The 13,347-nt window shown below is 38.3% G+C and overlaps 1 protein-coding gene across 4 annotated transcripts in view; it reads left to right on the top strand.

Annotated features, from left to right (window-relative positions):
• GNB1L (G protein subunit beta 1 like) overlaps positions 1-13,347 on the top strand; it is a 43,043-nt gene that overhangs the window by 16,465 nt on the left and 13,231 nt on the right. Inside the window, exons 1-4 of one of the 4 annotated variants that reach the window (XM_013945556.2) lie at positions 1,414-1,493; positions 9,296-9,423; positions 9,668-9,793; positions 11,773-11,935. In XM_013945556.2, the coding sequence (XP_013801010.2) occupies positions 1,437-1,493; positions 9,296-9,423; positions 9,668-9,793; positions 11,773-11,935 (474 nt within the window). In that variant the 5' untranslated portion in view covers positions 1,414-1,436. Of the gene's footprint in view, positions 1-1,413; positions 1,494-5,351; positions 5,439-8,290; positions 8,459-9,295; positions 9,424-9,667; positions 9,794-11,772; positions 11,936-13,347 lie in introns of those variants that run through there. The other 3 variants (XM_013945557.2, XM_013945558.2, XM_067307089.1) reach the window with 3 other exon arrangements.

Genomic DNA, 13,347 nt, shown 5'->3' with positions numbered 1-13,347 from the left:
ATAAAGTTTTAAAGTTTTAGCCTAATGAACTGATGCAGATTAAAGTACTGTCCACACTGCTTTGTTTCTTTAAATATTATCTGGCGTGTGACTTTCCTTGGCAATGGGAAGAGCCTGTCTGTGTCTGGAGTCAGTGAACGGAGCCCTAATCCTAGCTGCAGTGACTGCGCTACCTTGGGCAAGGCACTTGCTCTCCCCGCCTCCGTTCCTCTGCCTGCAGTGACCCAGACTACTGCTGCTCTCGCAGACGTACTGCGGCTTACGCAGAAGCAGAAAGCTTCTGAAGAGGAAACGCGTTATGAATACTGATGTAATGAATGACTCCTGCTAACCCTTCCTCATCTGAGCAGTCTCACCAACTTCATCTGACAGTTTGTACGAGTGTAGATTAGGACCAAAATTTGGAATTTGAAACGTGAGCTGGATACAAACAGGAACTATCTGTGGTTATTTAATATTCCTTCTATGCTTACTTCAATTTATCCCATTTACTATTCACAATTTCAAAGTATATTTTTGACCCATTTTTTAAAAATATCTATGAAACAAATATTGCGAATATAAGCAAAATGTATGTGCTGGGTGGAGGGAGAAGAAACAAGTACAATATTCAGATATAAATAAATCCCTTGCCATGGCAATGCTGGGAGAGTACTTAGCTTGTTCAATTAAGTGCAGAATCTTTTTTTACCCCCTCTTTTGATCAATTTATGCTTTGTGAATGTGGTGTGTACTTCTCTTTTTTCTTCTATGAAATATAAAGTGGAGAAATAAAAAGAAATATTTTGGAAAGCTTTGTCAGAGAGCTTAACTTGCAGTGCATTTTGGTATAATTGCTCACCTCTGCAAGGTATCTCTCTTGGTAAAGTGTATACAACAGGAGGTTATTTCATAAGCACAAGAAAGCATAAAGCCAGGAATATAGACAGAAGTTTTAAAAGTACATGAAAAGTAGATTTGCTTCATTGTGTCTTCATAAGAGTCACTTCTCAGTATCTTCTCACACCAAAATTGCAAGAACTGTGAATTTCAGGGACATTGGTATTCAAAGAAACTTGAGGACTTCTGACTGTAAATGACAGTCATTTTACCTCAACTGTGGCCAAAGCAAAATAAAATACAACACTCCTAATTACCTGTGTAATAAAATAGTTGTATACACTTCTGTTTTACCATAGTTAACTCCAAATAAAAGTATTTATAAAGCAAGAAAAGGGTTTTTGTTCTTTTGTTTTAGTTGAACCTAAGATAACTTGACACAAAATTAAAATACGGTGTCTTGTAAAACTTAATGAGGTACTAAAATGAATGTACTTTTAAGATACGTATGAAAAGGGGTTTTGGCTTCTTTCTCCCTTATTGTTGACGGCATCAGGCCAGATCCTGAGCAGAGCTTGAGGTCAACAGAAACAACTCCATTTCTCGCAGCTCTGGACATGGTCCTGTATATCAGGAATCAATTGATGTCACCGTATGATATATATTTTAGAAGTGTAAGTTAATTTCCTATAACTTTTTTCATTATGTAATATCATATCACATATACATTTCTTTAATTCCAAAAACTCTTAAGTTCTATTTCACACTTTGAAGAAAAAAAAGTATAGAAGACAAAATGTCATCCGATGTGTATTGTGTTTCATGTTCCTATGCCCTGGGGGAGGAAAAGAAAAGTAATAGAACAGACAAATAAATAAACGTGGTGTTGAAACTGGCATGACAGTTTCTGCTGTTGCGCAACAGAACTGCAATCAATTTATTGTCTTCATTGGTCAAATGCCAGAATAACAGTATAATATTATACAAGACTAGATTAATTAAAGTGTAATTAGAACTGAATAAATTAAATAATCATAAAAGTTTGTCATGGGAAAAATATGTGTTTAGAATTAATTAGTTTTCAAATAAAATGCTATTTTAATTGCTCAGAGTTACAGAATCCTTAATTGCAGACATATAATTCTGGCCCAAATAACTTCAGTTGCTGTAACAACTTGATACGTTTCTTCTCAGTCAATTCTTTTTAATAGTTTGTTACTAAACAAGATTATTGCAGGAAATGTCTGCTAAAATGTCTGGAAGATGTTTAATTAAGCCCATGCTATCTAAGGACATTATTAGCTCTTGGAACCAAAGGATTTGTAGCGGATGCTGCACTAGGCAGCACCCCTAATTAAGGAGGATGGGCAGACAGCTCTGTGTGGCTGACAGATTGCTATGCTTGGCTGAACCGAACGGCTACTCAAAACAACCTTTTGATGATCCTTGGCTTATCAATTTTCTGCTAGTTTGCAATGATTTATCAAGTGTGCAAATTTAAATTCATTTTTAAGTCTGATGCTGTGGTATAGTGAGACAGTTGTATAAATCCTTTTCTTCCCATTTATAGCGTGCATTTCCACACACTTTTTTTCAAGGAGATTTGGATTAGTGGTCCTACATCTTTTTTGCATGAGCCCAATGCAGAGTCCGTCTTTGAGCTGAACTGCTATGTGCTTTGTGTCCGCTTTTTTTTCCAACAAGGCTTTCTGTAGTTATATCATTGCACTTTACCAAACAATTAATGGCTTCAGAAGGCAAAACAGATGGGTTTCTTTTCCCTCATCTGCAAAATGAGCCTGTTAGTGAAACACTAAAATTTCATCATTCAGCTGTATTTTCATGCTGTATTTTAGACTCCCATATTAAAAGCTAGTGCAATGACATGTAAGATAGGGGCTCTCATGTTTTCAGTCCCCGTATTTCTGGTGTAAATGCATCCAGAATATTTGGCTGTCTCCAAAATGTTTACTTCAGTAAGATTTGCAATGCCCAAAATGTTTAACTGTGTTAAAAAAGGTCAACCAGCTGATAGCTGAAGGCAAATATGTCAGAATGAAAGGCTGGAAAAAAAAATTATCAGCCTGACACAGTGGGAGTATTAGAATGATTAATGTTTATGTTAATTTATGGCTTTTACATATTGATTAATAGCTTTTTGTTTCAGTGACCAAAATGTGTAAGTGGCAATGAGATCCATATGCTAACTCAGTGTCTTTCAAATAATTACAGTCATTCTCAGGTTTGTTCCCATGCTGCATCTATGTTTTCATATGGAAAATAATTATTGTACAGTGACTTTCTTTAAAATTGCAGATGTAAGTATTTGAAAGTGAACCTCAAGATACAAGCCTAGGTTTTAGCTATTTCTGAAGGTTATACGCTGATATTCATATGCATTTTTCTTGCAAACATCTTTACTTAAAATCATAATATATTGTGGTTTAGTCTTTTTCAGTTAGAGGATGCTTAGCGACAAAAAAGGTGCTAACACTGTGAGGAGCCATTATGAGTGGAAATTATTGAAAATGAGTTGCATTGCATCATGATTATTAGTCATTTTCTTTTCTGCTCCTGTAAGATTTCTTGGCATATCACCGGCAGCTGATAAGCAATTTTATTTTCTATCTGTTCATTGACTGTTGCAACTAAAATGTGGAAACTTCCATCATTCCTTGTCTAAATGTCAGGGGAGAAGCTAAGTTTGGGAGAGAACCTGAGAGAGGATGCACTCCTAACCTCCTTGAAGTCAATGGGAAATGGAGGTTCTCAGCAGTTCTCAAAATTAGACTTTTTTGAAGTGTTTTTGTGAGCAAGCAGTCATTGTTAGTCATTAATAACAATTTTGTGCCCATTTAGAATGAAAGCTCTGACAGCATTTAGTATTTCCAACCTGTAAATTGGGCTTCTTGTCAGTCGTAATGTTGGCCGTGTGGCAACAGGTTTATGATAACAGTTGATAAAGAATTGTATAGCTGAGTCTTATAAATCACTGCATTCTCATTGACAGTGAGGTGTCTCTGATTAACATGTTTCAAAAGCAAGAGAATTTGATCAGTTTGACTCTATTCTTGATTTTATATATTTCAATGCAAGCACACTATTGAATACTTCCTGTCCACTGTTGTGAATTTTTGTTTTGTTTAGGTTTTGAATTCAAATACAAAAATAAATCACTGTACATAATCTCTACTTTGGTAATCAAAAAAAGTAGGTAGCAATATGAAAAATAACCAATTTTAACAGAAAGTGTTGGCTACACTTCTAAAAATTAAGAATCCTTTACTAATACAGTTTACTGATTAAATCAGAAATTTCTACCAATTTTAATTTCTACTTGAAATGATTTTTTTTAATTAGCTTTAGAGAAATCCTAGAAATATAATGCAGTCCAGAACTACATTTAGCACCAAAGATATCAAATGGAGCTTCAGCCCGAAAGAGTAATTGTTACATGCTGTGGTGTTAGTTGACTGATGAGTGAATTTTCATATATTCCGGGGCCCCGACCTTTGCAACGATCTGTGCAGCACTCCCCTGTCTCCGGGCCTGCGCAGCCGGTGCCGTGGGCCACGATCCCGCTGTGCCATTCGGGGAAGTGAGGCGGGTGCTGCTGGGCCTCTCCTGCTCTGTACTTGCTACTGCAGAAACTCGGCAGCCAGGCAGCAGGCAGCTGAACAGCGAAGGGCCGCAATGGTCCTGGGCAGACGTGTTATAAGGGTGTTTCTTGGGCAAAAGAGGTTGCACCGCTGTGAAGCCCGATTGTCCATGGTGAGTTAGAAGCCAGAAACACGGGAGATTTGCATTTGGAAAGCTCATCGTGCAAGGGCTGCCTGCTGTATTTTAGCACTGGAGATTGTAAATGTAATAGAATAAACAAATTGTTTGCCTTGCACTATTAATTTGATGGAATCTTTTCTTTCCACTGACTTCCTCTGCGGGAATGACCCACTTTGAAAACACAGACGTGCGGTAGAGCTATGCCAATACAACACGGCAGAATGTCGTGAAACCTTTGCCTGAGTGCGGGGTAGGCAGAGAAGTGCAGTCCAAAAAGGGGGTTTTCTATGAATGAAATAGAAACAGCCTGGAAATGAGGAAGAACAAGTTATTCACATCTTCCTCAACTCATTCTTTTCTGACTTTTCCTTTGGGAGGGTGGCACCTGGTAGACTAGGAATTTCCAAAAAATAACAGGGATTTCATCTATCTGGTGGTGAGCACACCTGGATGTGTTGAATATTTTGCAGTAGTAATTATGTCTGCACACCTGCTGCTTTCAGTCCCCAATCAGTTTGCTAGACATGCCTGGAGAGATTTATTTCTCCTATACCTGAAAAAGCTCTTCTTACCACCAAGTTTTTACTACTTTAAATGAGGCTAAAGAAAAAATGAGCATGGTGGTTTTTGTTCAAGCCATTGGTATCTCAAACTGAACTGCGAAGTTTGTAGGGGGAGGAGGGTGTTTGGATGATATTTTAATAGCAATTTGTTTTTGCTTCGATGTGTGATAGAAATACAAGTGACAGGAATGGGAACAGGAGAGTTGCTGAATTCTGCTGCAATTTTTCCTGTGGGAATCTGTTAATGTTTTTAATTCTCTGAGAGATTTTTCTAAGGTAATCCTTTTGACATTTACATATTTTAAATGACTCTCATTAAATAAAAGCTTAACTTTTCTATCTCAAATGCTGAAGTGATGATACTGGAATACCATTGTATAGAAATTCAGATGGCTTGAAGATTATTCTAATTGCAACCTAAACAAAGTGAGTTTTGTGAAGGATATTAATAATGAATTGTTCTTTGAAAGAATGTAATTCTGAAGGAGATTCAACTGTTTTGGTATTTAGCAGAAGCATATTTTGCTAGACAAAACCTTTTTTAATACCTAATGTGTGGTACTAGCCATTTGCTAATCGAAACACAAATTTGAACAGCTGGATTTTCCCCTCATTACTCATGTATTGAATACAATCTACATGCAAGCCCACGTGCTTGCAGTGCACCTTGTCAAAAATACCTCTGGTTTTCTGTATCGTTTCGGAGTATAGATCAGGTCCTGGAGGAGGATGCTGTTACCAGCACAAGGAAGGCTAGAAGAAATAAAAAGGGGAATATCTTTTAAAAAACAAGACAAGAACATGGTGATGAAGTGTTGCATCTCTTACTTGTGATATCCTCTTGCAACTAAATAGTGCCATGAGCAAAACAATTCATATTCTTCAATGTCCTTTCGTAGGAGGCAGCAGTCATAGCACATGGGTATCCCAGGGACAAACATATAATTGAGTCTTGAGATACTTTTAAATGAACTTTCTTCTGTAGGTTTCATTTTGCTAATTCAAGCCCTTGAGCGAGATTTTGCTCTCAGACCAGCCTAAATACTAAGTAAATTCATTTAATTAAATTTACTACAGATATTCCCAGTTATAACAAGAACGGATTGGTCTCCCTGAGGCTAGATGAAGTTAACAAGAAAATAAATGTTGTGCTAATTAGAGAACTCATTTTTAGACACCTGGGGTGAAACTTCAAAAAGTCGTAGAGATTTCGGATTGAAAGTTCATCTGAAAATGAGTCCTAGGCTTCTAAATCACTTAGGCACTTTTGAAAAATTTACCCACAGGCTTTAACCATCACACAGTCATTATATTTAGCATGTTTATAGCTGTCTGCTTAGCAAAGCACTTTGTAACCATTATCTATTAGTATCATTACACTAATATGTATTTCATTATCCCTTTAAGTAAAGTGGGGATATTGAGCTACCTGGAGAGTTGAAGGTAGCTTCCACTAAATGTCTAAATGTCATATTTGAGGATGCATATGTGTCAACAGAAGCGGATGGATGCCTTCTCCGGGTTTCAAAGCACCAGTGCACCAAACTTTTTTTTTTTTTTTTTCCATCCTCGTGGTACTTCTGTCTGCTTTAGATACCTGAGAACTTTTAATAAAATGTTGGTCTTAAGTGAATTGTCCAAGCTCACAGGTGGAGCAGGCAGCACCGCTGCAATTTTATAGTTACGTAGGTCATTGTCTCAGGCCCAAACCACTGTGCCACTTGCAGGGAGAAAAATGAGACACTCAGTACTGTCACACAACCATTCACCTGCCGATTCAGGATAGGAAGTAATAGCGACAAGTCACCTCATACGCACAACAGAAAACAGCATGGGTTTAGTATTAAATCCAGTTTCCAGATTTGTGTATCTGATTAGCAAAAGCAAGCAAGAAACAGGCTCCACGCAGGGAAGAGTCACCTTGTTTGCTTAGAGCTTGAAAGTATGTATACAGTTGTTATTTTTTTCCTACATCTAGTTTGAGGATTTTTCTGAAGTATTGTCCTTGTAAAGACACGCATTAGAAGCATCTGTTTTGTGCCAGGTAAAACCCTCCCCACAGCCACACACACTTGCTGTCTGTCAGCAAAAACTTCTGTGTCGGTAATTAGAAAAATGCTATTAAAAACCTGCCTTGTAATCCCAGATAGCCTCTGGGTTGGCTCAGTTCTGGTTTGTCTTCCTCGCTCAGTACAGTAACCTGGGATCACTGCAGCATCAGGAGGGACACTGCTCCTCTACCCACACTATTTATGCAGTTCTACAAAGTGTCATTTTGAGGGCAAGAGGATACAGCTGTAGTGTCCCAGTGAGGTGATCTTCATTGATAAAAACCTTATTCTAACAGACAGGCTAATAACACAGGTGAAGCACGTTACAGACAGGCACTTGGGAGCTGGATCTCACCATGGGGAGAACCTGTAAAGCATGTAATCATCTGAAAATTTACTTCAGCCTGTCATGAGTCTAGATTATCAGACATCATAAAACAGATGAGTCAGGCCACTAAAACGTGGAGGTTATCCACTGAGCTCATTATTTTCATACATAATTACACAGTGCTATTGAGGGAGAACTGCACATTATGATGAAAAATTCTGTTTCATCACTAGTCCTAAAAGATAATTGTGTTTAATTAGAACCTATAGATACCATGGTGATTAGTGATCTATTAAACCCAAGGTAGACCTGAATCTCTAATTGCAAATGACTTGCAATAGCCAGTACTTCCATTAAACACAATTCAAAAGCTGATACTGATGAGAGGTGACAAATAAAAATTGAGCTGTTTTAATTTACTATGTAACTCGTAGCTCTGCTGCTCTGTTCTGATTTTCTGCAATTCCTCTGCTTTGAACTAGGAGGCAGGCAGACGCCTGCTGGTCTTCTCTTACAGAATTTAGAAAACTTATTTTAATCTGGTCTAACACATGCATGAATGTGAAGGAGTCATGAGAGTTGACATCTGTTGTGACTAAGCTGCCCTTTTCAGACTATGTGAATACAGGTCAGAAAGGGAGAAGCGTGACTAGTAATGTCTCACAGAAAGCAGTGAAAGCTTGTTTTGTAATGCATGTTACAATGTATTTTCCAGTGAATTGCCAATTGTATTTACAGTCACAGAAGCTGCTGGTTACCTTGCCCCAGCACTGGTCCAGAGGGTCATTTGCAGCAAGTAGGAACAAGGGAGAGTTGTCATTGCCCTTCCTCTTTGCAGGCAGTTCCTGCAGAAGCATCGAAGGTGCTAAGTTGAACGGTCTTTTTTCTGCTACAGAAATATTTTGTGAAGGTGCCAGGTCAGTAAGAGTGTGTCTAATTGGAACATTCAGACTATCCCTGTTAGTTCACAGTAAATTGTGTTTCACATTTCACATGTTTAGGTGTTTGTCTGAGCAACATACTTCCCTATAGACTTGTTCTTTTCTGACTTGGGCCACATTTGAACCAAAGACATAGAGCTGGAAGTATCCATCTCCCTATTGCTCCTTTGGGGAATACAAACCCCTAGAATAAAATGTTTAACGCAGCAGTCACAAAGTTAGTGTGAAATACTGCATTTCTTTTTTCAAGTAAACATGCCTGGAAACAAAAATTGAAGCACTTCAGAGTAATGAGAATCTTATGTAAAAGTTATCATAGTTCTAATCTCATCTGAAATTCTTTTCAGCTGATATAGTCACTGCCATGCTTTCCTTTAAATGGTTGTCAGTAGAAAGCACAGAAATAGAATTATTTTGGGAGGAAGGGGGAAGACTTGCCAAGGGGCTAAGTGATAACTTGCTCACTAAATTTCTGAGCATCCAGTATCCAGCATTCTGTAGCCCTTGTTGGTCCACTTTGCATCGTGGAGAATAGCTGAACAATTTTGTATTTACAAGTACATGAGAGGTACATACACATGGCTGGCTCAGCACTTACCTTGCAGATTTGGTAGATGCTTGATCAGTAAGTGTTAAGAGGAAACATTTTATGCAGAACTGTATGGCAAATAGAAATAACATCCAATAATGGCAATTCAAATGGAAAGAGACTAGAAAATGCAAATGTCCTGAGCAAAAAAAATTTAAAGTTGTAGTTTCACTTTAGGCTGTCTTGTCCACTATGTTATCTGTGTCTCCCTCTCACTCCCCTAGTTCGTTGCTCTGATGGCTCTGCCACCTCCTGATCCAGAGTTTGTCCTAAGAGGTACCAGTGCTGCAGTCCACACTCTGCATTTTTCTTGTGCAGGCCAAGAACCTGATTTCCCGATTCTTTTCTCTGGGTAAGTAAGTCTTTGACCAGGACTTACAGCTGAGCTGAGCATCATACAGACGTTTCCTTTTAAAACAAAATGTATTGCTTAGATAAATAATATCTGTGAAAGCAAGAAAATGCATGATTGGTGATTGATGGGTGTATTGTCTCTACATACAACTTCAATTTTGAAAAAAAAAGGAAAAGTATCAGACAGTCTTATCAGATGGTATGTAATGGTCACACTAAATGCCTTCTGTTCTTACTGCTAGGTCTGAGAATGGTTTTGTCCATGTCTGGAACCTGAAAACACGCAGAGTGGACACGGCACTAGATGGTCATGGAAGAAAGTCTGTCTACTGGGTGGAAACACTGGATGCTAAAGACAGGCTCCTTAGGTTAGTGAAGCAGTTAAAAAACCAGAGGAAATTATTTTTGTTTCTGTAATATACTTGATTAAAAAAAGGAATATGTTATTTCTGGACTCACTGAAAGTCTCTAGAACACATACATAAAATGTACAGAAATACAGAAGAACCAAAAGTGGAAAAAATAGTATGATCACTTTGTTTATGATACGTGTGTGACTACATCATGACAGCTTGGGGTCTGTAGTGTCTTTTATTACTGCACTGAGATCAGGTGAGGTCTTTGGGAAAAGCAAATGCACTTGGATTGGAAGCTGACAAATACTTCACAACTGGTTTCCAGGAAAGATCAAATTTAAAACGAAGTGTTTATAAGAAGGGAAAGGGGGGAAGAGTGAGGAAGGAAGAGAAGAATCAGAGATGGAGAATGGGAAGACATTGAAAATGAGAGGAATTCTGAGTTGCATGTCTTTGCCTTATCGTGTTCTCTTTTAGCAAGGGAAGGTCGGGAAGATTTGTGTACTTTGGACTAGACAGGTGATCTAGAGTAGAGCAGATGCCAAAGCGTCTGTGTGACTTGGAGATGTTCTGACATGTTTATCTAGAGAAGACATCTCTTCTAATATACAGTGGAACTCATTAGCATTTATATTTATTATCTGCTTAAGTACAATTATCAACTCTCTCCCATATAAAATCATACTGAATGAGTATTGTTTGTATAATTATAGAGTTTTTCTTTTTCCCCTATTTTTGCTGTATATTTATAAGAGTTCACACAGCAGTGTAATTTTAGGAAGGCAGTTTCCTATATTTTTATTTCTCTGTTCTAAAGCTAAATCACAGCAATTTCTTGCAGTACCATGCTGTATGTATGTCCAGTGCTATACATATTTTGATATTTTGTCACTCGACTGAACAATAGATGGGAGTTTCTGCATTGATGTTGATGTCTCAACAGTCTGTAGATTTGCGTCTACCTCCGTTTTGGATTCATACGTCTGTCAAGTGATACTGCTAATTAAAATAATGTATGGATAGGGTATTTTTGATGACTCTTTATCCCAGGTGATAACATGAGGACAGATATCCTGTGCTACTGTAGTTTGTGGATTGAAACAGCTATAGCTTCTCCACAGTAGTAGTTTGTTCTGGGCAACTGGAATCACGTAAATGTGTAACAATAGATATTCTACCCTTCTTCTGGCCTCTTCAATCTTACTGTATGGGACCAACACACAGGCTTTTCTGTGGGATGGGGAGGTAGGCAGAAAAGCCTCTGCTTGAGCTGCACCAGTACATCTGTGATGCAGCCCCAGCCACTCCACTGTGTTGATGTTTCAGCCATAATATTCCATTATTTAATTCCTGTTGCTCATTGCATTGCCGGTTCCTCTCCTGTCATTCCTCCACACATACCTGATGGTAAGAGCCCTCTATGCCGTCACTGTAACTGTGGGTAGTTGGCTGCTGAGTGACTGTAGTTCTTTATTTATGTTTTGTGTGGTCTTTGTTGTCTTGCTATTTGTGTCTCTGAGTTGTCAACATGCCTGATATTTGTATTACACTGCTAGGGTAAAAGAGTGTTAAATGAGCTGTTCTCTGTATACGTTTGATTCTAGTCCTTTTAAATTAGATATCAGCAATGCTAAAATGTAAGTATTCATAGATATTTGCACATAAAAACAGGATTACTGTGTATGATCAAGTCTGTCTTCCTAAGGAAACATGGCTTACTGGGACAGCAGAGTATCTGACAAGTCCTCCCTCTTCCCAGTAGCTTTTGAACCTATTGGCCAGTTTTACAGTCAGTGAAGGGTAGACATCTCACTGACAGTGAGTTCTCACACATTTCATAAAAGACCCTATTAATACCCCAACAGAAGGAGAAGCTGTAGTAAGCTTACTCCTTAGTAGATGTCAAAGACCCATCTTTGAGAAGCTTACCTATAGGAAGCCAGGTTTCCTCAGTTCTACTGCTCACAGAACAACTTGTTTTATTGTAAAAGCCAGGGTCGTGACCAAAGGATCTGCCTGTGGGATTTAGCAGAAGGACGGACTTCAGTGACGGATTCTGTTTTCACGGAGAATGTGGGATTCTGCAGATGCTCTCTGTTAAAGGTGGCACAGGGGCGCTGGCTGATGGCCATGGCAGCCAAATCCCTAGAGGAGGTAGGAAATATCTCTTTTTCTGGTGCTTGGCAAGGGGTTGCTTTTGTTTCTTAAATAAGATAGTGCAAAAGGGCTGTCAAATACTCTGCTCAAGAGAAGGTGGGAGAAGGAACCTTTTGGGGTTGCTAGTTTTACCTGCCAGAAAGATGACCTAATTATATAACTCATGCTCTAATAACAAGGATACTGTCCCAAGTTTTGTCTGATATTTAAATATTTGCAGCTGCTGTTGCTGGTCTTTCATGTGCTGGAGTTTTGAAAACTCCTCTGGTGCTGCTGCTGAATTCTGTTAACGGGATCTAGCATCCTTCTGGGGAACTAATGGTCAGAAAGTCTGTCAGCAGACAGAGGTACTCATCCTCCACCTGAAACTGAAAGTCAAGTCTGGTGAGAGAAGGGGAGGGTGCAAGTGATTTGTAATGTGATGCGTGGTCTTTCACCCCGGGCTAATTCTTTAACTGGTACGTGGCCTGGAAGTAGTTGAATTACTATTAGCTACCAGAGGTTTGCTCTGTGCGAGATGATTGCAGGCTTCATTTTAGTTCCTACTTGATACATCCACACCTAATACCCATTATCACAGCCAACATTAACTGACAGCTTTTTTGGCAATTTCCACTTCTGTTTTGTAGAAATCGTATTTTTGTTTTCTTGGATAGACTATTTGCGGTTATCACACTAAATTAAATTAATCAGAATACCAAAAATAAGAAAAAAAAAGAAAATGGCACAAATAAATAAATGAAATATTGTAGCTAATTGCAACTTGTTCATGGACATAAAAGGCCACATATTTTTCTAGATTTTAAGGCACATCTCTTGAAACTGAGAATTACATTGTATGTATACAAAGTAATATGTGGGAATTGTGCCTGCATTGCAAGAGAATGTGAACTTTTTATTATTCAGAAGTTAAGCACATATTTAAGTACTTTGTTGGATCACAGCCAGAATGTTCAGCATTTTGCAGAATGGAGTGAGCCAGTAAACACAACTACTGTAACCAGAAAATACAACCATTGTAAGTCCCATACATTGTTCTGATCAAACAAAAAAGCTGCATCCATTTTACAGCAGTGTTCAATAATATTTAACTTCAAATGAAACAAAATTGAAAAGTGCGTTTTTGTGTCAGGCAGGGAAGAGTTATACACACATGCATTCTGTTAATGAAGATTTAAATAATCCTCCAGTCCAAAGAGAAGACATTTACCCCAATGTCTTTCCCTTCCTTCTTACAACTCATCTCTATTTTATTTTCACTTGTATCCTTGGGCCGTGCAAACTGATAATGATTTGCTCTCTCCTGAAGTAAAAGAGTTCTACTCTGTGTATGAACCTTTACATTAGAACTGTGTCAGGATTCCATAAATTCACATAAGCTCCCATAATATATAGTGTTTCCAAATAGG

This window comes from Apteryx mantelli, chromosome 17 (genome assembly GCF_036417845.1).
Source record: "Apteryx mantelli isolate bAptMan1 chromosome 17, bAptMan1.hap1, whole genome shotgun sequence".
Lineage (NCBI taxonomy): Eukaryota > Metazoa > Chordata > Aves > Apterygiformes > Apterygidae > Apteryx > Apteryx mantelli.
The sequence above is the reverse complement of the archived record's forward strand: the minus strand, read 5'-3'. Positions and strand labels throughout refer to the sequence as shown.